Source organism: Aplidium turbinatum, chromosome 6 (genome assembly GCF_918807975.1).
Source record: "Aplidium turbinatum chromosome 6, kaAplTurb1.1, whole genome shotgun sequence".
NCBI classification, from domain to species: Eukaryota; Metazoa; Chordata; class Ascidiacea; order Aplousobranchia; family Polyclinidae; genus Aplidium; species Aplidium turbinatum.
In genome coordinates, this window is record NC_137477.1 from 17,191,758 (window position 1) to 17,217,589 (window position 25,832).

A 25,832-nucleotide genomic window follows, 5' to 3' on the forward strand; every position below is an offset into this window, starting at 1 on the left:
AATAGTAATCACAAAGCTTTCGATAGGTTGTAGTTGACAAAACTTTTAAATTGAAAAGCGCTAAAAACACTTTACCAGTAATATGGAACAAACAACATTCCAAACAATCCTGTAATTCTCAGGTACCAACGCCAATGTGGAATTAAGTAAGCCAAGAGGGCTACAAACAAGGCTCCCACGTTGTAAGAAGCTTCCATCATGCACACCACGGATGGACGAAAGCGGGGAGGCGACACTTCGTTCACTTAAAATGTAAAACATAATTTTAATGACAAGGGTTGTTGAAGGATAAATTGAACCCGGAATCAACGAGACGCTCTGGCCCTAAATTAAGACAATCTTCAGAAAAACGCTGGATATCCAAAACTACGAGATGGGTAATAACTAAGGCAACCAATTTTTTGACCTAAAAACTTGAAATTTTGACTTTATAATTTACAAATTTTGACCTAATTTTGACCAATCACTTTCTGCGTTTGCAGCCCAAATGCGAAATACAAAGCACATTAGAAATCAAACCGTTAGGTAAAGATATCTTCTTTTTCTAATGAAATAAAAGAAAAATGTGGGAGACTCAACGACACCACAGCTAACGAACAGTTAAAAACTGCAAAAGATAAATATGGAGTGTTTTTAAATATCCCGAAATTACTAAGAGGGTTCTGCAGTATTATACTTCAACATCAAGTAATGTTTCACATTATCGCCTTTGAAGTTCCTGTCTCTCGCCAAAACAATGAAGAAGCTTCTCTCTGCTGATACAGAGGTTGCTTGGGAGTTCCCTAGCAGGCTATAGAAATGTGGTGAAATATCATCTCGTCCAATTTTCACAATGCACTTGATGTCATTCCTTCAGATTCTTGCTTTAATATATTGTTTAACTTTAGGCATAATTATAGGCTAGCTAAAGACAAATTTCAGAACATCAGGAAGCTAAAACTTCAATACTATATGTATAATAGTTTGAGCATTCACCTAAGCAAGAACAAAGACCACGTTACCTGCCTTCCACGCCTAGCCTACTTAATATTCAATCGTCAGTAGTAGGCGAAACAAGGTTAGGCCTATTACCTCAGAAATTGCAACAAATGGGTTATTACGTCAGAATAGCAACAGAAATTGCAACAAAAAATCAGTGTCTGTGTAGCTTTAATAAAATATCAATAGAGAGAATAAAAACTACGCTAAAAGAAGATTTTGACCTAACCATCAAATTTGACTTTTTTTTTTACTTAATAACTTTGAAACCTCTCTTCGTGTCAGCCTGAAAATTAGTTTGTGAACGTTTTATAAACTTTAAACAAGGCAGAAAAATTTTGACTTAATTGACTTTTGGTTGCCCTTGTAATAACTTAATTGGTGGTTATTAACAAATCTTAGACTTAACTCTATCTTTTACGTTTTGAACATCTAAGAAACCGCTATATTTGAAGAACAAAGCTATCCAAATCAGTGTACTAGCTATTATTTCACTGTTTAGGCTATAGAAAGTAATTCCTAATCCTAGGCTATTCAAGCATTTACTATTCTCATAATGAAAAGTTGTTGTTGAGTCAAGTCATTTTCGTTGAGCTGCTTGTTCTTGAGTGGTTGTTGACTATTTCATTTTCAAGATCATCAATAAATGTAAACTATACCTTTGTAAAAGAAGGTATTTTGAAATAGTCAACTACAGATAAATAATTGAAAACAAATTAATGGAATTGAATCATAATATTCAAACAATAGAATAAAAAGTCGAAGAAAATGCTTTCACTCTTATAAAAATGTCATCACATATCCAATATTATCCCTCTTGAAAACCATATTCTCATCTGAAACTTCACGACAACTCTCTACTTTTATTTCACTGCACTAAAGTGATCCTTAAGATTAAAACGTTGGCCTCTGTCTGTAGTTCAAAATGTCTGTTTGGACATTTAAAAAAAAGATTCAATAAGTCATGTAATTTTCTCTTTCTGTCGAGCTACATATACTTGAGAGGTTGCTGATATCTTTTTATTCACTAATAGAATAAACTATCGCATTTATTTAATTTCACGTTTTTGAGGAAAAAAGCTCTGCGCCATTAGAAAATAAGCTAACCCAAGAGCCTACATCTAAAAAAAAACACACGAATAAACCAAAAACATGTTGATGCAATGCAACTCTAAATGGACAACTTACCAAGAACGAAAATTGTTATATAATCGACCAGGCTTGTCATTCCAGTCAGAAACACCATTATGCCGTACATAGCCAAGTTTGTTGAAAAGCTAGTCAGCATCGAGACGGTGTAACGAATCACAAAGCAACCAAGCAGTGTTGGTTTACGTCCAAACCTGTATATCGTTACAGTTTCAGTAATCTTAATCATCAAACAAGTTAACAGATGATACCATTTATTTTGTATTTTCCAACACTTGTTTGACTTTAATGATGCCTGAAACGTGAGGCAGTAAAAGTTTAACCCTGCTGCGATACCATGAAGTTAATATGACCCCAGCCTCTTGTGACAGGTCATGTTTTTTATACTGGGTAATGCTATGAAATACTTCAGTTTGAATTGAAATGATGCTTCAGTGAATTTTTAGTTATCTAAAGTTGTTTTTAAAGTTTTCGAAGCGTTAAAATGTATTTTCTGTTTTTTTCTCTGGAAATAGTCCGCAAATTATTTTTTAGCATTCATACTGCTTGATAACCACTTCTCTGCCAAGCCCCAGCGCTATGGTGCAGACATGTTGCGCTGGGGCTTGACAGAGAGTGCTGCTTGTGAGTGTGGTGAAATGCAGACGGCAGCCCGCATTATCAAGGATTGCCGGCTATACACACCACCTCATGGTATGGAAGGCCTAGTTTCCCTCGATAACGACACCAGGCAGTGGCTAACCAACGGATGCCCTGACATATAGCGACAACACTAGAGAAAAATAACCACTTGAGTTAATTTTCAGGTTTTGAAGTGCATTTTCAGTGATGAAGTCACACTGACTCCAGGGTACTGCTCAGGTAATGTTTTCATGCTGCTACTGCACGGTGAATACTTTTGATAATGAACGCTTTCTACAACGCCAGATGAACTTCACGACTAACAGAAAATATACAATTGCATGATGAAATATTTTTTCAAAACATTTAATTGTCTTGTATTTTTTTAGTAACTGAGGTTTTCACCTAGTGAAACACGGTGCACAAGTCAACTGCACAACTTTAAAAAAAGTGTGCCATTGGATTTCTAACATTACTGTAGGTATAGGATGCTATGAAATGCAGCTATGGCTATTATTACACTAGCCGACTAAAAAAAAAAAAAATTGTGGTGCCGAAGATTTTTCAGCTGTTTTCAGCTAATTTGTGGTCGCTGATTTCGAAAATCTAGTCAGTTTTTGTCCATCAGATCTAGTTTTCTAGTTACGGTGATTTCACTGCATGAGTGAACTTGTGCATAAGGGCTATTCCGTGTCGATTCACACAGTCAAGAAATTCAACCTTTCGATTTTATTTAAATTTTACACACCTTTTTACTATTCGATATCTGATGAACACTTGCAAAATTTGGTGCACGAAAACTTTAAGCAAGAAAACTTTAAAGTAAGCAAGAAAACTTTAAAGTAAACAGTAGTAAAGGCGTGGACACACAACACCTCCAGACTCCACACCTTTACTTTCCTACTGTAAAGTGAAGTTGGGAATCAAGATAAGTCTTGGGCTCCCCACGTTGTTTGTAAAACTTTGAAAAAACATTTACGTCAATGGACGAAACAAAAGAAGTCTAATGGTGTGGCATGAGCCAAAATATCATAATAGCGACTGCTGTTTTTGTGCAGTAAACACAAAAGGCATAAACAGGAAAAATAGGACTTTCTTGCAATATCCAAACCTAGCTTCAGCAATCAGGCCAGTGCTACACACTTGTACACAGTGAAAAACTTCCTGTTCCTGTTTTTGAAGGGTTGCCACAATTGGATTTACTTTGACGCATACTTTCTATAAAACATTGAAAACCATGGATCAATTTTGCATGGTGGACTTGTCATATCTTAGTGAATATGTGGATAAAATTTCAGTACAAATTTTCTCTGGGGTCATGGGTAACCGGGATATTAAAAGGACCCCACTTTTAGCTTTTTTTCATTTTGACTAATGTTTCATTTAAAATATCTCCCAACCTATTTAATATTTTGTACTAAATTTTTTTCAGTTCATAGAGAATCTTGTAAACAACACTTCCACCAAATTTCAGCCAAACAATCAAAAAAGGGGTCTTGGTGAGCTTTTCAAATTTTGGAAAATTTTAGCCGAGAGCTGGAAACGGCCAACTTTGGGAGTCTATGACCTTTGACCTTTGAGAGTGACAAAGTGAAAGATGTTGTTTTTTCAATATTTGGCAGAAGTACTATCACCTGTAAAAAAATTGGGTTGTTACCTAATTTAGTTTAGCAGTAATAGGGCCAAAAATAAAAAACATGGCCAAAAATAAAAAAATTGTGCCCCTTCAGCAGACCCCCCCCCCAACTAAATGGTTCATAACTCTCGTGTTTCTCAATATATTTCACTCAAATTTTGCAAGTGTTCATCATATAGAATAGTAAAAAGGTGTGTAAAATTTAAAGAAAATCGAAAGGTTGAATTTCTTGACTGTGTGAATCGACACGGAATGGCCCTTATGCACAAGTTCACTCATGCAGTGGAATCACTGTAACTTAAAAAGTTGACCTGATGGAGAAAAACTGATTGCATTTTCGGATTCAGCGCCCCAAAGTTAGTCTAAATCAGTTCAAAAACCGCCGGCACCAAAAATTGTGTCGTCCAGTGTTATGGATTGTATATTCAATATTCATGCTTGCAAATCATATAGAAAACGTAACTTGCACATGGCAAATTTTCACTTTGTGGTCTAAAGCAGCTATTTTTTTGTTTTGCATGTTATTTGGTGTTTTATTTTGTTTTTAAATTTAAAAAAAAAAAATCAAAACTTTACCATAACTTACAGTCAATAGAAAAAAATGGTAGTTCAACATTGAGAGAAGATTGCTTACGTCAACCACAACCTACTTGTCCGAGAATATTCCAGCAGTCATTCCACCAACACACATTCCACTCATTAGAAGCGATATGAACAGTGGTGCCTGCCTGCTCTTCTCGCAAACCATTCCAAACTGGTGAAAATGTCAATAGATTTTTTGTTGAATCAAGTAAATGGTTGTTTCATTTGAACACTTGTAAAATAAGTTAAAAACATAAAACTGATTCACAAAACAACTAAAGCTGTATAGAAACGTGATTTTTATGACTATAAAACTGAGAGATAAATTTAAAAATAGTACGCTCACTTCTGTAATGCAACTATGACAACGGTGAGTACATTGTTTTTCATTTTTTTGTGCAATTTAGATACAAATTTTTAATTGGTTTGATTCATAATAAAGGCTAGCTGCTATATAATCAATATAATCATCTCTTTTTACAATCAAACAGTTAGTTAACGAATGCAACTTTGATAGTGAGTTAGTTTTATTCTTTCAGTTACGTCAAACTACTGTAAGTATTACAATTTCACAAGTCCCTACTGTTGAAGTTGTTGCATTGCCAATCCGACACACCAACAAACTCGTATGAAATTCACAGCACACATAGCGAAACAATATTGAGCAATCATATACCATCTCTACAGGTTGCTTGCTACAATTAGTTGGTTGGATACTATCAAAGCCAATTACTGTATGAACGATTTTACCCTTTTCACATAAATTGAACTTTTTTAGACGTTAAACCAATGTAAACTAAGACTGATTTTATCTAAAGCAAAGTGGGGATGTTACGATTTGATCACGAATTTTTTGTAGTAGCCTACCTCTGTTACAGCAGATGTTTCTTCAGCATCATAGTGAAAAGAGTCACAAGGAATTAATTCCAATTCAGTTTTGTTGGAAAATAGTTCTGTTGAAACATAATGTGCTTGAAAAAACACAACTTTGTTGAAATATCTTATGCCGAAGCTTGAACGTAGGTCGGAGCTGTTTTATATCCACCAGAAGGCCATAGCGCAGATAACAAAGTAGTTGTATTTTAGCTGAAAAAAGCGAGCTGAATTGGCTACTATTAAAATAATACAATAATCTGACTCATGTCTGACTTCATTCAAACCGATCGAACATTTGAGTTGAAGATTTGTTTTACAAGAAAAAGATGATAGTGTTGCAGAGCCATAGCACACCACATATTGAACGATATTATGCAGGTTCTTCCTTTCAATGCTTTCTACAGTATTGTGTGTGATCGTAGGTTCTATTTCCGCAGTGGTCTATTTCGTGTGTGACAGTGTGAGCCAACGATTTGGCGCGCAATAGATGGAGCACTTGATGGTATGCAATGCGGCTTACTCCTCCTTGCCGCACTCACAGATCACGGATGATGTCATCTCCTATTTATGCTTGCTAGAGAGAAACAAACTGACACCAGTGCCCGGGCGGGTGGGCCGCACTCAAGCTTTCCTTGCTAAGGGCATTCCGTTTGAATTGAAGCCAGTGTCAGAGATAAAGCTGTTCTTGTGTATGTCTTCCACTTTGTGCGCCGTTGTTGGTCCGCCCAGTTAACTAAACTGATTGATTGGTCTTTAAAATCTTTTTCAAAAGTTGTGCGACCTGCAGGTTACATTCTCATCACGCCAATCTCCTACAATATTTTTTTTATGGTGTAACCTTTTGACTTTAGCTTTTCGTCTAATCTGTGCGTAGCCTACTTTAAAAACTTCTAAACAGCCAGATGTCCTTATTTTGTTCAATGCGGATCATTCTTATTTCAAATGTGTATGTAGTTGTCAGTTCTAAAATTCATTTGCAATTGATGCATTTGAGCCCACAGCAACGAAATTCTTCAGACTTGTCACCACCTTATTGTACTGGAGTATTTGTTATGCTCAGCAATGGCACTGCTATCAGTCATAGTGATCATCAATAAACCACAAAAAATAGAAAATCTTCGACCCTAAATTGAAGAACATAATTTGCAAGAACTAAAGAATTTAAATTTTATGAGCGATTACCAACAACAGTGGAACAAGCCATTTTCAAACAAGTGGGCAAATGTAATTCGTTGCATAGCACGCAAAATTACCTGAATCATAGCTGACCTTTTTGTCACCGCTAACTGCCCTGACTGACAGCAAAAGTCGAAAGCGTAACTAAGTTATAGCTTCTTTTATTATTTTGGTTATCGAAAAGGGTCAATAAAATTTTTGTGTTTTTATTTTTATTATTGAACTATGTTGTATATTGGCATGTGTTGTTTTACCAAACCTGGTTGCTTTCTATATTGATTACGATCACTTCAATAATTATTAGAAGAAAAATATCTAAAGCACTCGCTACCCTCAATATCCATGTTTGTATGAAGACCGGATATGTTGTAAAGCTTGCAAGAACTTCTGCTAATCTTTCCCGACGTGCTTTCTATCCGAGGGACTGTCCAGTTAAAAAGTAGTTTTCTCTCCGTCGCATTGAAGTTTGTCTGAAGTGAAAAATAGCACTGGTTGTTTCTAAATATTAAATCAACTAGGACTATAGGTAATCAATGAATTTAAAGTACCAAACATTTTAAGGGTGCCAGGTTTTCAGAAATCTTTAAAAAATAAATTCACGTCCGAACCACTTTTTGTGTTCCTAAGAACACCAAGTCACATTCATTAACAAGTGATCCAAAAATTGTACGGACAACACGTCTTCACCGCAAATAAAATGTGAGACTTCGCCCACAGAATATCCAAGAAGCATTTAGGTACGTGCCTTCCACACAGGGCTTCCGAGAGAAATCAGGACTGGTCGGAAAACAATACGAAAAATGGGCCTTAACACATTATTGTGTTAACAAATGTTACAATGTAAACAAATGTTATGCGTTGCATGTTCGTGTCAATAAGCTTAGCCTATTTTTATTGGCGTGAAATTGAATTCCTTTCAACATTCGATCCTAACAACGTATTGATATGGATGGCAAAAACCCTTGGTGCTTTATTTTCTTGTAAACTAAATGAAAGTAGACTCGTGCCGTGAACTACCGTACGTAAAAGATCACAAAAATATAGATAAAAACATTTCGAGGTGGCCTGCTATGCAGCAGCCTATTTGTTCTCAACGCAAATTACGTTTATTCTCTAATATCTGTGCATCTAGAACGCTTGTAAGCACAAAGCCATCCACACAGCTACTCTTCCCAAGTGACAAACTGCTGGTCAGGTGACCACAAGTTGAATAGAACACGTGGAAGGTATGCAACCGTAATAAAATAATGGAGCAATGTAGCAGGGGTAGGTTACATACAACAGTTTCAAAATAAAACTCCATTTATATATTACTTGTACATGATGCACTAAATGAATGAAAGTAAAAAGGGGGTATATAGCCAATGAAGAGTCTTGATAAAGTAAAATTTCAGTTCTTGTTCTTAGTTTGAGCTTCTTAGGCCGAGGGTCTATCGATTTACACCCCAAGTTTAATGTTCCAGACGACACTGGAAAGCTAGTAAAAAAAACTTTCTGTCTTTGATTTCATCATCCAAAATGATTTAAGTGACTTGGATGATAAAACTTTCAGTTTTATGCTTTTAAATTTAAAAAAAAATTTTGGGGCTAACAAATAATTCTTAATAAATTAAAAACAAACTCCGCACTTACCAGATTTACTGCCTTGCTGACGTCACAACGATGGGGAGGAGAATATTGAGTTACAAGAGACTGGAGAGGAGGAAAAGAACAAAAAAGTGACACAAAAGTGGAAAGAGCTATCACTCGTGTTTCATAGCGTCCCACTTTACAGCAGCCAAACCGCTTTAACACACTCATGATTTACAGTATAATTGACTAAATCGCTCAACGAAAATGGTGTTACTGTAATGGAAACTGTAAATTGGAAATTATAAGTTGGAAAAATAAGTCGGCTGCATAGTAGTGCATACTGCATAGCCGAGTGATGAGAGCCCTGAAACGGCAATCGAAAGGACGCCGGTTTGACACCGCTCAAGAGCATGCGCCTGAAAGGCAAGGCACTTAAAGGCAAGCCTGAAGGTGGACACGAAGATTGGCTTCCTTGCCTTCCCGACCACTAAATGTAAATCTTCAACCACCGGGTGTAAGCCTAGATACGACAAACAAAACAATTGGAAATAGGCCAATCAGTTTGTAAACGGCAAAGGAGATAAGATCGATAAATTGAAGTATTTCTCGTCAACGATATTTGCTAAGAAAGAAAAGAGTCTTAACCTAGATAGCAAAGTCTGCCATTTTTACATTGATTCAACGTCTGCAGACCTTGAATCAATGTAAAAATGGCAGATTTTTCTGTTTGGGAATTAGCCCAAATTAGCCGTCCGCCCGGTTAGCTCAGTGGTTGCGCAGTGCGCACCCAACTCAAGATCAAGCTGCGCTGATTCGGCTCTGAAGGTGTGCACTTGAGCAACGCAATTCAGGGCTGCTCTCCATTCAGCGGCGTTAGTGAATGGAATAATTTCCCGGCAACAAAATTTCAACAATCGGTAACTTCATTCAGCCAATGTCGGTAACCTGCCCTGCGTCAAAAGCCTCTACAAGTATATGAAACTATCAATATTAACCTATAAAGGCTATGTCAGTCTGAGGATAAGGATTCAAAACCAACCAAGTGGTTTTCGAGCAGATATTAATCTATTCTTAAGTTTTAGTAGATGTGTCTTATATTATAGGATAGGTTCCTATCCAGAGTTACGCCAAAATATAGCCTACAGAAACGGGGGTATATTGTAAAGCAGTGTTTTCCCAGTGGATGTTAAGTATTTTACTCGCTCTATGGTTATTTAAGTGAGCAAGTTACCAGGTTTTGGAAGGGTTCTAGAGGGCCGCATTCAGAATGTAAATTTGTTCGAGGGCTGCACTATAGTATAATTAAGATTATAAGCCAAAACATCAAACCTAAAATAGTCAAGACAAAAGCTTTTATTTAATTTTAAAGTGACCTAAGAAATGGAGATTTTATATGTTACACAAAAGATTTACAAAACGCTTGTCTCAAGTATTTATTTGAATACAGCTCACATGTATCATTAATGAGGTTTGTGCAGTTCGTCAGAGCCATCAACCAACTTGTCAAAATTGGAGATGAAGTTGGTTGTGCTGATTCTTAAAACATAAGAAAGTCTGCTCGCAAATGTACGTTGATGCAAATATCACAAACAACTTTCTTGCAAAATTATTGAGGTTTTTAAATTTTCAGCTTGCTAGTCTTGCTAAACAACCAGCTGCTAATCTAAGATCACACGTTGCCCGACGCATTTTGAGCAAATTAACATAATCAGAAAAACTGTGGCAATCGTCGCTCCTCTTTCTACCAAAAGTCTTGACCTTAGTCCGGGGGCAGAGATGGTTGACCCTGCATTGTTGTATCAAGTTTTTTTTACTGTTGATTTCGGTAGCCAAGGGTCTCTATTTTCAGAAACTGCTTGATGACATGTTGCCACTTTTGGGCAATTTGAGAAATTCAAGATGGCGTCCAAGATGGCCGCCATTACCTATAAATGACCATAACTCCCTATCCATTCACCTTAGGAAGGTGATTTTTGTCTCTATACCTAGGTTGTAGGGATCAAGCTATCCATTAGAACTAAGTATTATCTTAATATCGTATTACATAATGGTAATTTCCAAGATGGCGTCCAAGATGGCCGCCATTATAAATGACCATAACTCCGTAGCCTACCCATTCACCTTAGGAAGGTGATTGTTGTCTCTATACTTAGGTTGTAAGGGTTAAGCTATCCATTAGTACAGTACTAAGTATTATCTTAATACCGTATTACATAATGCTAATTTCCAAAATGGCTTCCAAGATGGCCGCCATTACCTATAAATGACCATAACTCCGTACCCATTCACCTTAGAAAGGTGATTTTTGTCTCTATACTTAGGTTGTAGGGGTCAAGCTATCTATTAGAACTAAGTATCATCTTAATGTGTGTGCCGATATGTGTCTGCGGAGCGGTAGAACAAACAATGCAACACATACTCCACGAATGCCCCATCTTACGGCCCCCAAGTGGAATCATTGGTATTCGAAAACTGGACCCAACTACCGTACCATGGCTGCACGATGAGGCATTGCCAATCTAAGCTACTACAAGTCAAACGAGAGAAGAAGAAGAAGAAAAAGAAGAAGAATCATCTTAATATCGTATTAGCCTACATACATAATGGTAATTTCCAAGATGGCCGTCGAAACATTAAATTATCTTACATAGCCTACTATTCAATCTTGGAAGAAAATATGAAAAGGAAAACGACCACAGGTGTTATATTATAACAAATGTTCTTTAATTGTAATTCTGAAATGTCACACAGACTACCAAGAGCATATTATACAATTCATTATTAAGGATGGCTACCACTTTACCAAATAATCAACACTGTTGTACATTAGGGTGGCTCGTTTTTCAACTTTTTTTTACAATTCTCTCGGGGTAGTGGGGAAATGGTGCCAATGAGTGAGAAAACGCTCATGACAATATATGAGATTCGTAAAAAATTGTCTTCAGCCTCCTCATGGTGTCCAAAAATCAAAAAATGGGGTCAAAAACGCATATTTTTTCAAAAATATTTTTAGTTCGGTAGATAAAATATTGTTTAAATGTATCTAATTAGCCTAAGAAAAAAAATTGGAGTCATTTGAAGTATTCCTTCAGCTTCCTCACAGCTTCTGAAAATTTTCATTTTCCTGAAAATTTCGCATTTTTGTTTGTGGTTACATAACTACAAACTTCGTCAGTGACGTAAATTCAAATAAAAGACGTCACTTTGTCCAACTAAATTAACCCAATTTCATTAAAAAATGACACAACAGCTCAGGGCAGGTCTATAAAGAGAAATACAATGACGTTTTATAGCTGGCAAAATGTCTAACGCAATTATGTATTATGTAACCACCCACAAAAATGCGAAATTTTCAGCAAAATGGAAATTTTCAGAAGCTGTGAGGAAGCTGAAGGAAAAGTTCAAATGACTCCAATTTTTGTTCTTAGGCTAATTAGATATTTCTAAACAATATTGTATCTGCCCAAACTAAAAATATTTTTGAAAAAAAAATGCGTTTTTGACCCCATTTTTCGATTTTTGGGCCCCATGAGGAAGCTGAAGACAATTTTTTACCAATCTCAAAGTTTGTCATGAGCGTTTTCTCACTCATTGGCACCATTTCCCCACTACCCCGAGAGAATTAAAAAAAAAAGTTCAAAAACGAGCCACCCTATTGTACATTGTGTTGCCCATGTGCATCAAAAAGACATGCAATCACTCAATCAGCTATGATGTCAGGTTACAGCAACCCTGATTATAGCAGGCGCAAAATATTGTGCATTTCATGTTTGCAGAGTTGCAACTACAAGCACGTGAACTGCATGGAGTAATACTGTGGCATCCACATTTTATTAGACGTAGTACCATCTCCGGGGCTAGTTCGACTTCATCAGGTAGAGTGACTGGTTGAAGGGACTTGTTTTGGACATCCTTTACCCAACCATATTTCGTTGGATCTATCGAAGTGTTTTGAGTGCAGTAGCCTTCCCAATTTTAAAATAAGAGGCGACGGTGTCACAGCCAGAAAGTGCATGTGCTGGGAGTAGTCATTTGACTACCTGACAATGCTTCTGTACAGTTTTTTTCCTATATCAAGCACCGCCCTTCCTTTGATGGGGGACTCCATCAATACTGTACAACATTCTTGAGATTTGCCATGTGATGATAATGCAGCAACAGTAGGCTACAAAGACGTCAGTGTCATCGGCAACGATAGTGATTTTGCTTTCTGCATTTTGCGCGGCACAACTCAAGACCTGTTGAACAATGACGTTATCTGCTTCTTCGTGTGAAGTTAACAGATCTGCCCATGAGATGACAACTCCACCTTCACTGATTTTGATTGCCATCGGATCTGCTCCTGTTACCACTAACTTATGATGTGGTGTGTTGTCCTCATGAAACTTCTTATCCTGGACAAAATCATCAACTATCAGTTGCTTCTTGTTTTTGGAAGAGGTTAGTAGAACTTTCTGCGCTGGAAGTTTACTGTTGACTTGCAAATGATAAGCCCTACTGACACCAGTTGCCCTAGATCCTCTCATAACACTCTTTGTGCTGTAATCATAATATCTGTCAAATTATCAGATACACGTCCTCGACCGGTAACTTGTTTCCAATGGCATATTTGAAGTTCGCTATATAGTCTTTCACAGACCCATCAGCAGGCCAAGGAACTACCCAAAGTATTGCTGAGCCATCGAATACATAAACATTTGCACCACCAGCAACTCTATCAGACACCTCAACTTGGAGAATTTTCTTTAAGGTAGATTTAGATTTCTCAACCCTCATATCTCCAGTATCATCAAACATGGACGTTGAAACTGACGCAAGTTCATGACCAAGCACAACCTTGTCTCACCCAATAATTTGTAGGCAAATCACCCTTGTGTAAATCTGGTTCGGGACAATTAGCCTAAACGACGTGTGAGACTATCACTCCCGAATTCTTTGTATGCTTCATGCAACTCAACTGAATTCAGGAAGCCGGACGAGTCTTTGATCATTACAGCAAGTGATTCAAAAGCACGATCAATGTTAGTTTGGCTATCAGACTTGGTTGCAGCTGAAGCCACATTTTTTCAGACAAGAAGCTATTCGGTAATCCACATGATACCTTGCATCAGCTGCGTGAAGGTCACTTACAGTACAATCTACCTTTTGCCGCACAACTTCGGATAGCTCATCTTGACGCCGTTCGCAGGCTTCAACTATAGTTTGCTTGAGTGACTTCTTGCCACCTGCGCTGCCTATTTCCCGACATGAATATACTGGTCGCCAACGTTTTGGGTGTTTCGGGTTTTTTTCAAGCACACAAGTTTCACCACAAAACAAACAACGTACTTTGAAGATAAACCCTGGTAGTGATGACCGTCTCTTGGTCTTAGGCGGAATGTAAGACGAGTAGCTTTCTGAATTCTTTCTTTTTTGCCTTTGAACCTGGAGGCTTGAAGTGTCTGTTGAAGCACAGTTTCTGTAACATTTAACTGTGCATTCAGGATTTTCACTAACTTTTTCTTCAAGAAGTTCATGATACCTGTCCCCATAGATGTTGCTATGCTTGATAAAGTTTTGAATGCTGACAGGACCACTGTCTTTCAATGGTTCAGTCTTATTCTCACATCCAAATTTGGACACGAAAAAGCACTGTTCTCCAATTCATGTTTCACTATTGGTGATCGTCATACTATACTATAGGCTACGGGCAGCACCTAAAAAGACAATAGTGAATTATTAGTGCCCGTCTACTACAATATGATAGGCTATTTACATGGGATTTAGGCTACAGGGAGTTATAGTCATTTATAGGTAATGGTGGCCATCTTGGAAGCCATCTTGGAAATTACCATTAGGCCTATGTATGTAATACGATATTAAGATAATACTTAGTTCTAATGGATAGCTTGACCCCTACAACCTAGGTGTAGAGACAAAAATCACCTTCCTAAGGTGAATGGATAGGGAGTTATGGTCATTTATAGGTAATGGCGGCAATCTTGGACGCCATCCTGGAATTTACCATCATGTAATTCGATATTAAGATAATATTTAGTTCTATGGATAGCTTGACCCCTACAACCTAAGTATAGAGAGAAAAATCACCTTCTTAAGGTGAATGGATAGGAAGTTATGGTCATTTATAAGGTAATGGCGGCCATCTTGGACGTCATCTTGGAAATCACCATTATGTAATACGATATTAAGATAATACTTAGTTCTAATGGATAGCTTGACCCCTACAACCTAATAAGTAGAGACAAAAATCACCTTCCTAAGGTGAATGGATAGGGAGTTATGGTCATTTATAGGTAATGGCGGCCATCTTGGACGCCATAAAAAGACTATAACTTATCTTTACCTAGATGAAATATACTGCACAAAGAAAAGGTTCAATTAAGTCATTGTAGTAACTAAAATTTTCAAGCAGTTTTATTATTATTTTGTTATACAGTATATATTTGCTTTAGGCTTTCGCGAGCTGCACAGAAAGTTGTCTCGGATCGCATGCGGCCCGCGGGCCGTAGTTTGCCCACCTCTGGCTTAGACCTTGGACGTCGCTATAATAGCATTTGGACTGGAAGCCAAACACTAGGCCTCATCTCGCACGGCAAACATAATTGCCATATTGGCAGAAGGCCAAATTTTAGAAATTTGAGCAATTTTTAATGAGTCTGGCAGGCTACTTTGACTTTGGCATTTGGACAGGGATGGAGGAACCATGTGGGCCTCGTTGGCCTGGGCTCACCTACTTTATTTTCTAGGTGGGCCCGGCCCACCCACTTTTGAAAGCCAAGTTTCTTTGAAAAGGTGGCGAAAACGGCAAATCAGAGAGGGAGTTTCAAAAAAAAGGTCTTCACTTATTTGATACACAGTAGGATTACAGACTTCAGGCCTGGATCAACCATTGTGCTAGGGTGTGCTAAAGCACAGAGGCCCCGCAGACAGAGGGCCCCACTTTTCCTAAAAATGAAATAAATAAAATAAAATTTATTTATTTCAATATAATTATTTTAATTGCAGTTGACTCTTGCGTGGAAGCAGTGAACTTTTTCGGCGTAGTCAATGAACTTTATTGCTTTTTTTTAGCCTCTACAAGACGTTGGGCAGTACTAAAAAGCTGTTTGCCACCTGGCTCAAAAATTTTGCAACATTTATCCGACACACGTTGGGAGGCCCATGCCAAAGCGACGACTGCTGTCTGTGAAAATTATGCCTACATTACTGAAGCCCTCACTCACATCTATGACGACAACAACGAAAAGGGTGATACAAGACTACAAGCTCGTAATCTTTAGCAAAAACTGAAAGAATTGGAATTTGTTTTTATGCTTCATCTTTGGACAGGTTTGCTGCAGCAGTTTCACAAAGTAAGCACGGCTCTTCAAAGTGCTGAGATATCATTGACCACATGTGCAAACCTATACAATGCACTGGAGCAATTTCTATGCACGGAACAAGAAAATTTCGATGAAATTGAGAAAAAAGCAAAGACTACTCTGCCTGGAGTCAGAATGGCCCGTTTCGGTGAGTCCGATCCCTATTCGGTGATATTTTCAATTTTTTTTTTTAAATTATCGGGTACCGTAGCCTAATTATCATTGCCGTTTTAGGCAGTGACGATTGGTGAGGGAAAGCAAGGAAAGCAGTGCTTACCTGAGCGAAAACTATGCAAAATTTAATGACTGAATTCTAGGTTTAACTTCTTATTATTTTTATCACGTCTATTTTAACTTGAAAATTACTGTATTCGTGACTAGAATTACTCGTAACGCTTGTGAGTAGTCTAAGTCCTCACCAAACCGCATGTCTTGCATATAAATGCCAATTAACGCAAACGCTTCTGTCAGAAACAATCACTGAGGCTCCAGGTAAGCAACTATCAAACTTGCTTTCCCAGATTCAAAAATGTCAAAAAACGCCTTCGTTTTAACCAATCCGCACTCGTTTTGCAAAACGTTACCAGCTGCTTAGCCAATCAGATGTGTTATGGTTATGGTATGGTTAGTTTTGCTTTCCCAGTGACGTCAATGCGAACATTCGCTAGAGCGGCTAGACTAACTCGTCAGAATGGTCTCTCGTCACTGTGCAGAGCACAGCATCATAATGCCGAAATAATTGTTGCTGTTTTTTGATGTCTCCTCGCCATGTACTTTAGCCTACTAGCTTTCATAGTCATGCCTTTGTCCTTTTTACAGCGTTGATGTAACGTTACTTCGCCAATGAACGTTCAGGTGCGGATGCAATATTTAGTTCGTTAAGCTTCTATACGCAGGAGGCAAACTTATCCAGCTTTTTGTACAAATTGCTTGTGGTTGTAATGTTTAGGCCTAAGTGTTAGTTTTTGTAGTGTAGGCCTAACTGAATATCTGAGAATGAACATTCATGACGAATTAAATATTTAGACAACTATTATTCCATGTCTAACACTGGATTTTGGTCCTGCAACGTTAAAATTAAGATTGTTCATGACTTCTAAACATTAAATGGATGTATGATCACGACATAGGCGAAGCACAATTTGACAGATTTTTATTTTTGATTTGTTTTGGAAATGCTTTCAGAGCGCACCAAATTGGAAGTGTTTTTCAAAAATTTCTGGGGGACTCCCCCCAGACCCCCCGCTGGAAGTGTTGCCTTCGGCAACACACCTTCGAGCTTCGCCCGACGGTTACGCCCTTCGTGCCTACTACCTTGCTGCAGCATATTTCCAAGTTGCTTTCCCAACGGTTTAAGCCACCGAACGTCACTGGTTTTAGGGTTAGGGGTTAGACGTTAGACGTTAGGAACTCACCGAATAGTAGCAGACCCGCCTGGAGTACAGTACAAGTCTCTTCACCAAAGGCGCACCGTGCGAAGACAACCGCGCATTGATGATGACAGTGTAAATGCAACTGCAGACTTGCTAGAAACTTCTGCTGCAAGAGATAAATTTAGGATAAAGTCATTTATTCCAGTGATTGATGCTCTTCGCTCTCATTTAAGCAGAAAAGCTACTGTGTATAAAAGAGTTGCTAAGAATTTCTCGTTTTTAATTGATCTTCATGCATCAAAGGAACAGATTTTACAGAGTGTCATGAATTAAGCGAAAGAATTTCCTACTAATGTTGATCTCTGTCTTGTTGATGAACTTTTGAATTACTACCTGTATCTTAGAAAGGCTTATGAAAATAAAGCAAGTTTTAGTCATGAAAACATGTACCAGATAATAAAGAATGACAAAGTTGAAGCTGCTTTCCCTAATGTAGAAACAATTCTTAGATTGTTTCTTTGTATGATGGTCACTAACTGTTCTGGAGAAATATCATTCTCTAAGCTGAAAAGAATCAAAAACGTACTTCGGTGTACAATGACACAAGAGCGGTTGGCTAATCTGAGCCTTCTCAGCTTAGAGTGTGATAAACTGCGCCTTCTCAATTTTGATGCTATCCTTACAGACTTTGCAGCAAAGAAAGCCAGAAAAAAGTCGTTCGACTGAATTTCATGTTAGTTTTGTAAATCCTATTGGTAGTTAGTAGTGAATGAAAGAGCAGTTTAGAATAGAAATTCAGAATAACCTTTCATTGCAATTTGCAGTGTAGTGTGCAGTACTAACAGTAGGCTAGTCCCTTGCTACAATGTTTTCCCTTGCACGTTTCGTTGATTTAATGTGTGCGATTTTGCATCCATTACAACGTAAACATTGTTGACTTAATTTGCACTTGCTTATTTAATCATCGATCACGTCCTATTTCAAAGTTATCTAACTTACCTTAGAAGCAAGGCTCGGTTTCCTCTGCAAGCGAAACCAGCTTACTTCCATTACGCTCCACGTAAGCTGGTAAGGGCCCCCATAAAATTCACTAGCACAGGGGCCCCATTTGACCTTAATCCGGGCCTCAGTTCAATAGTTTGATTAATTATCTTTGATAGCATCCAATCTTCAAACTTTTCTGTTGAGTCCATTATTGATGTGCAGCACGTGTGGGTGTGGTTGCGTGTGACTGGTGGAGCAATCTATCAATCAATATAATTATTCTCTATGTTTTCTATAGTTAGAACAGTGATATCATTACATATGCACGTACTGTATAATGCTGCATATTATTACTCCCAGGTGGTACTATAACTGTGTGTGTATTGTTGTCTCTTTATTTGTGTGTACATCGCCACATTTTGTACAGCGCTATGTAGAACAATTCAACAATTTTTTTTACCAAATCCGGCCCAAAAAATAAAAAATTTTGCCTGTTGGCACGAAAGGCAATTATGAAAACGCAATGTGTAAACCAGGGGTCGGCAAAACATTTTTCTAACAGCGGGCCAAAGCGGGTCTTGGCGGGCAGTAGCCTATTAATACCAGTTTTGATAGATTCAGAGGCATGATTTCAAGGCGTTGACGTAGCCTAATACCTTCAGAATATCGGCTAGTAATATCCTTGACGGGAATCAGCTGAACAAATTCTTAAACGTCAAAATCTTTGTTTGCTGCACGCAGAAATATTGCCAGCTCAGCTGTAGGCATCTGTTGTGTCTGTGCTCTCATCTATTTTCGTCGAGTTACGGTTCTTGTTGAAAGACTTATATCTGAAAAATAATTTGTTTTTTTCTCTGGTCTGGACATATGTTTTCAATAACATCCATCTTAGACCTTTTCCCAAATTCTCCATCACTATACGATTTCTTGTCTTTTGCTATTGATTGTGCTACCTTGTAGCTAGCAAAAGAATTCTTTGATTCATTGGTTTTCCTTCCCTTTGTAACAGAGAAATTTGCTGTTTTACAGCTATTTTTGAGTAAATTAACTTTGCCGTTCCTTGTTTGAGCCATTAACTTGAAAAAAAATAATATGTTTTGTATCATAATGGCGCTTTATGTTGAGTTCTTTGTTTAGACAAACAGAAACGCTGCAAATCAAAGACGTGGGCCCATTAAAATGATTAATAAAAAGCAGTGTTGTACGTTAACGCCGTCAACCTTTTGTTGACGCTGAGGCTAGCGCCGTCATTTTTTTTTTAATTGACGGAAGTGATAGCGCCGTCAACTATTTTGCCAATTTTAAGCGTCAAGCGCTATGCGTCATTTTTTGTTATTTCGTTTCACAATGTATTTTGGCCAGCGCGACTCGACCGAATTACCGGCTTTCGCGTTGTTTGGAATGCCTACCTGGAATACAAGCGGAAGAAGTTCGCCAAATGGTGATCACCCATGCATCAAGAACGAGGGATCAGGGAGAGAAAGCGAAAAAATCAATGAATGTCATCGCGGAGGTTGAAGATACTTTATTTCAAGAGCTCTCTGCCCCTAAAAAGAGTGAATTTTTTGCAGCGGACCTTGTTAAAAGATTTATATATGCTAATTAAACCATCACACAGCACGCTTGGAACAGTAATACATTTCCGGGTGAAGGTTTTCAAGGCTTGTTTTTGAAATATAGCACACCAATACCATCCAGCGCTTCTGTGGAACGCATGTTTTCACTTAGAAAGGACACTATGCGTCCCAAACGCACCAGGTTGTCAGACAAACGTTTCGAAATGCTTGTGTTTCTACAAGCAAATAACAAATAAGCTAAAGCAGTTAATTACAATACAGTCCTGCTCTTTATTTATAGCTATTGTTAGCCTACACTTGGTTGAAATACTTCCGTTTTGTGAGACCCTGGCTAAAATAGCGCTAGAAATTACCGCTGACCCCGTCAATTTCTTTGAGAGCTGACGCAGTACTTTACGCCGTAAAGTTTTTAGGCAATTCGCGCTGACGCTGACGACGTCAAATTATTTCATTGACGCGTACAACACTGCTTATCTGTGTGAAGCAGGGTTCTCTTCATTGTTGATTATTAAAACAAAACATCGATCTCGCTTAGTTCCCAAAGACGACATGCAAGTAGCTCTTTCAACGACTGTTCCAAGAATCTCCAAAATTGTTCGTGGAAAGCAAGCACAAAAGTCTCACTGATTGACTGTTGAAATTGCGTGTCAGTTATTAATGAAAGAAAGAAACTGAAACATTGTTGTGTGCTTTTATCATAGTTATTTAGGACATTTGAGTAGACATTATTTTTCACAGGACCCGTCAAGAACAATCGTGTCTTCGGCAAATAAACAGCTTGTTTTTGATATTTGCAAAGGTAAATCCAGACAAAAAAGGATGTTTTGCATTTCTTCGCATGGTTGACTGGGCATGATGACAACACAAGGGGTCACCAAAACGGTGAAAGTAAACTTTACCTTTTTTCATTCGGCAAGGGGTAACGAGACAAAATAGGTTAAGAACCTCTACTCTAAGGCAAAATGCACACGTTCAGTCGAGCACGGCGCTTGACCTTAATATGTGCTCAGGTGTGTTGTGGGTCTACGTTAGAAATAGCACAAACCGGAGCGGATGCCAATCACCAGCAGCATTTTTTTTTTTACAAAACAGGAGCTGAAACGGAGTCTAAAATTTTATTTAAAACAGGATCAGGAGTTTAATTTCAAAACAGCATATAGGCTACTGTAAATTTATTGTTGTCTGAAAAGATGCGCATTTTTTAAATATAATAGGCTAATGTAGGCTATTTCACACCAGGGGTCTCACGAATTACCCGAAAGTAGGCCACGCATATGCCACGTCAAATTAACCTTAAGCCAAGTCGAATTACTCATAAGTCGCGTTGAATTACCCATAAGTAAGTCCGGCTGAATTTGCTCCCACGAGTTACCCATAAGTCCGTCGAATTGCCCATAACTTCAGTCGTATCGAATTACCCACAAACACCTTAGTCATGTCGAATTACCCAAGTCACGTCGAATTACCTATGAGTCCTTCCGAATTACTCATAAGCTAAGTCACATCGAGTTACTCATAAGTCGCGTTGAATTAATAAGTCCGTCCGAATTACTCAACATTGCTCATAGGTAGGCCTACTTATGGTAAACGTCACTTACGGATGCTTGTGGTAATTCAACGTGGCTTAAGGATAATTCGACATGACTTATTAGTAATTTGGCCGCACTTATGGGTAATTTTGCGGACTTATGGGTAATTCGGCCGGACTTATGGGTAAGTCGGACGGACTTGTGGTTAATTTGACGTGACTTGGGTAATATTATATAGGTAGGTTAATTTGATGCCGTAGTTCGACGTCACTTGTGGGTAATTCAGCAGGACTTCTGGGTAATTCGACTTGACTTATGCGTAATTCGGACGGACTCATTGGTAATTCAGCATGACTTCATTGAAAAGTAGGTACGGTACTTGTTCTTCCATTCGATTATAGCCTACTGTAATAAACTACTAGCCTGGCCACATAGCCTATTATTATGACTTGTAAAGGAGCGGCGGGCCGGATTCGGACCACAGGCTGCCGACTCCTGGTGTAAACGATTTCATATACCGGTATTAGGAATGCAACAATGTTTAGGGGTCTGGGGGGCTTCGGCCCCCAGAAGTTGGATTGACTTTGACTGCTGCGCCTCTGGGCCCACCTACTTTTAAAATGGTTCCTCCATTTGGTTTGGACGTATGTTTTTGGCTTTTTTTAGCATTCTAAAAGTAAAGGTGGTCCCAAACTTGATATAAGTGTTGGGTATAGGAAGATAAGGTTTTCATTGTAGGCTACTAAGCCTTCGGCACTAAGGAGAGTAGGGTGACCACTTCCTTTCTCTCTGCCGCCTTTCCTGCAGCAATTATGCCTATCCAATTTATTACAACCCTGGGTAGAAGTGTTTTCAATAACCAGCTGGAGCCGGGAGTCGAACCAGGTTTGCATAAATGGAAAGCCAACGCCTTATCTGTTGCGCCATTCCACCGATAGTTTGTAAATTTCGCCATTGCAAATACCTAACTATGTGTTATCAATGCGCAGTAGCCTAATTACAAAACATCAGGTTCAAAAAGACAACTTTTCTCGAATGTTGATGATGCTTTTCATAATATTGCATTTTGGGGGGATTTTGTCAGGGCTGTGGAGTCGGGCGAAAAATTTACGACTCCGACATTTTAGTTTATAACTGGCTTACTCCGACTTCAGTGTTGCCAGATTATTTTAAATTTTTGTCCTTTCTATTTATTTAAGTATAATTTTACTTTAAGTTGTGACCGAAATTGAAACGGTGACTTTCATGAAAACATATTGCTAACAAACATTTTATTGTTAACGTTTCGTATTAAGTCGAAGTCGGCCTTTTATTTAACTACTGCGGACAGGCCAAAATTCGTTCAACTTCGACTCCACAGCCATAGATTTTGTCAACAGCCTATTAAAGATGCTGCAACCGTGCCATATTTTATTCCAAAAATGTATTAAAAAAAACGTCAAGTTTGTAAATTTTTGCGTTAACACCGACAATATGGCAATCTTGTTTGCCGTGTAAGATAAGGCCTAGCGTTTGGCTTCCAGTCCAGATTTTATTATAGCCACGCTCACGATTAAATTCGTTAATGTACTATAAACATTGTAAAATTTGGGTGCCTTATACCTGAAACCCCTTCCGGTTGGAGGATACTTTTCCCTCTCTCTGTGAATATAAAACAAGAAAAATATGACATCATAAGATAACCCTCTCGTTATTCTGTGATGTTAAGTTTTTGACATAAGAAATTTGTCAACCCAACACCAACTCACACACCCCGACTTTTTCACACACTGCATTCCGCAACTTTGTAGGCTATGATCAGCTAGATAGCAACAAGTTCTGTACGAAACTGTTTGCATTAGGCCTATGTAATACAAAACTGCAATTGCATGAACTCAATCAGCTTTATTTTTTTTTAATAAAAAACTTCATCTCCTGCTCTTTTCATAAGCTAAGAATGAACATAAATACTATAGCCTATCTGCAAGACTGCAGTAGATGTCTTGCTTACAGATTTTCTTAAAACGCCACCCAGCTAAAACCAGCTGTTCAAACCCACTTGTTTTTTCATATCTAGGCGGTTGGCTACTTACGAGGTAGGAAACACGTTTTGTGGGTTAGGAAATGAAATCATGAAAATATACTGAACATTTCTAAGAATTCAAAAGCAAAAACTGCAGCGAAATCAGGGAGGTAAACTAATACAAAGCCGATTGCTCACCAACAGCAAATAAACTATCAGCGCAGCAAAAAAGGTTGCGGTTACCAACACATTTCAATGAAAAGATTGGCGTTGCCATTGTAAAAGAACTGTGTTCACATTTTCTGTACCTTGCAAGGTATGAATTTGACGATAACAACAAGTAGCCCTACGGTAGTTTAATTTCCAATTGTGACTGCATGGCCTACAAAATAGCTAGTTGAAAGACGTAGCCACTCGGCCATGCAGCCGAGATTTATAAAACTGCCCGAATCAAGATGATGCAGGAGCTCTAAAATCAATAATTTTGTTTATTTACACCACCGCGTTATGCCGGTTTGGATCGGAATGGCCCGTTTTGGTGAGTTCCCTATTCGGTGATTTTTTTTTAATTAACTTATTGGATACCGTAGCCTAATTATCATTGCCGTTATAGGGTTAGGGTTGGGGTTAGGGTCTTATTTCAACGTTTAGCGACGTTAAAACGATGTAAAAGCGGCAATGATAATTAGGCTACGGTACCCGATAATTTAAAAAAAAAAATTCAAAAAAATTACCAAATAGGGCTCTCACCGAAAAAGGCTCTCACCGAATAGTTGCAGACCCGGTTTGGATAGCGGTAAACTATTAAATTATTTGAGCCCGGTCGAAGCGTTCCTGAAACTTTCTAAAGCAAGATGATGTGATTGATCATTTTATAAAATGTTGGCTGTTTTATACGATTTAGATCTTACATGATGTTAGGAAGCTACGAAATAGATGAACTATTTGCGAACTTTCATACATTTGCCCAAAATAGTAGGCTAATAACCTAGTAAAAAAGCTTGGCACGCAAAACAGGTAGGCCTACGCTTATTTAAGCGACAAAGCGAGGCAGATATTCCTGTTCATCTATAGCAGGGGTGGGCACACTTTTTGAATTAGGGGCCAAAATTATTTTGTTCTTAGACTGGCGGGCCAAGTGATCGAGCCGCCACTTACATATAGTTTGTCACACGAATAACAAAGGGACAAAAAAAACGGAAGATTAAATTAACAAATAACTGAAAAATACAACCAAAAAACAAAATCGAATTTAAATACGACGTCTGACAGGATTGTCAAGCTTTATTTTTTGCCAAAGCATCGAAATTTGGCATCATTTTGGTTGTGGCGATAGTCAGGATAGATTTGAGGTGCGCATCACTCAGCTGAGACCTGTGGCTAGATTTGTTAAAATTCATCAAGCTGAACGTCTGTTCACAAATATATGTGGAACCAAACAATACCAGCATTTTTTGTGCCACCTTTCGAATTTCTGGAAATCTGGTGTTGCTTAGCGATGCGTAAAACTCATTTAGCTTCAGGGCTTCGAATTTCTCCTTTAAAACGTAGTCACTCTGAAGATCGATCAATTCCAACTGCAGTTCTTGTGGTGCTGTTGCAGCGACTTGTGAAAGTGGAGCCGAAATAATCTGAAATGGTTTTTGGAGTTTTTCGAAATCAAGAAATCTGCGGCAAAATTCGTGGTGCAAATCATTTAGTGATTTGCTGTATTTATTTGCATGTTTAGGGGCTTCTTTCATCGTCAGTAATGTGGGGAAATGAACAAAAGAATTGTTGGACATTTGTGCTGAGAATAAAGCCAATTTTGATTTGAAAGCCGTAACGCTTGTGTACATATCGTGAGCGAAGAGTTCTTTCCCTTGCAGCTTTGCATTCAGCTCATTCATATGTGTTAATATATCGACAGAAAAAGCAAAATCACAGAGCCAATCTCTGTCCTCCAGCTCAGGAAATTCATCAGCTTTCCCGATTGACTTCAAAAATGAGGTAATTGCCTCTTTAAGGTTCCAGACTCGTTTACATGCTTTACCCAAGCTTAACCAGCGCACATGAGAATGATAAAGCAAGTCCTGGTGATCAGAATCAATTTCCTCAAGAAACTTGATAAATTGGCGATGGTGAAGTCCTCTCCCTTTTATGTAGTTGATCAGTTTTACTACTGCCTTCACTACATGATTGAGCTGCAGTACAGATTTACACAGGGCTTCCTGATGGATAATGCAGTGCAAAAAAGTTATATCCACCCCAGCATTTTCCTCATTCATCTTATCTTGAAGTCTTTTTAGCAGTCCAACATTTTTTCCTGTCAAATTTGGTGATCCATCAGTGGTGACATTCGTAAGTTTGTTCCATGGTAATTTAAACCTGTCGATCACACTAGTGACTTTAAGAAAAAGGTCCTCTCCTCGAGTAG

General features: G+C 38.2%; 1 protein-coding gene across 5 annotated transcripts in view; it reads right to left on the bottom strand.

Annotated features, from left to right (window-relative positions):
• Positions 1 to 25,832, bottom strand: part of LOC145771847 (organic cation transporter protein-like) — a 39,565-nt gene that overhangs the window by 6,703 nt on the left and 7,030 nt on the right. For 2 of the 5 annotated variants that reach the window (XM_082583582.1, XM_082583586.1), the window contains exons 4-8: positions 7,350 to 7,488; positions 5,834 to 5,919; positions 5,035 to 5,138; positions 2,167 to 2,321; positions 76 to 244 (exon numbers count right to left, since the gene is read on the bottom strand). In XM_082583582.1, the coding sequence (XP_082439708.1) occupies positions 76 to 244; positions 2,167 to 2,321; positions 5,035 to 5,138; positions 5,834 to 5,919; positions 7,350 to 7,488 (653 nt within the window). Of the gene's footprint in view, positions 1 to 75; positions 245 to 2,166; positions 2,322 to 5,034; positions 5,139 to 5,833; positions 5,920 to 7,349; positions 7,489 to 17,366; positions 17,491 to 18,323; positions 18,569 to 18,964; positions 19,139 to 25,832 lie in introns of all 5 variants that reach the window. The other 3 variants (XM_082583584.1, XM_082583583.1, XM_082583585.1) reach the window with 3 other exon arrangements.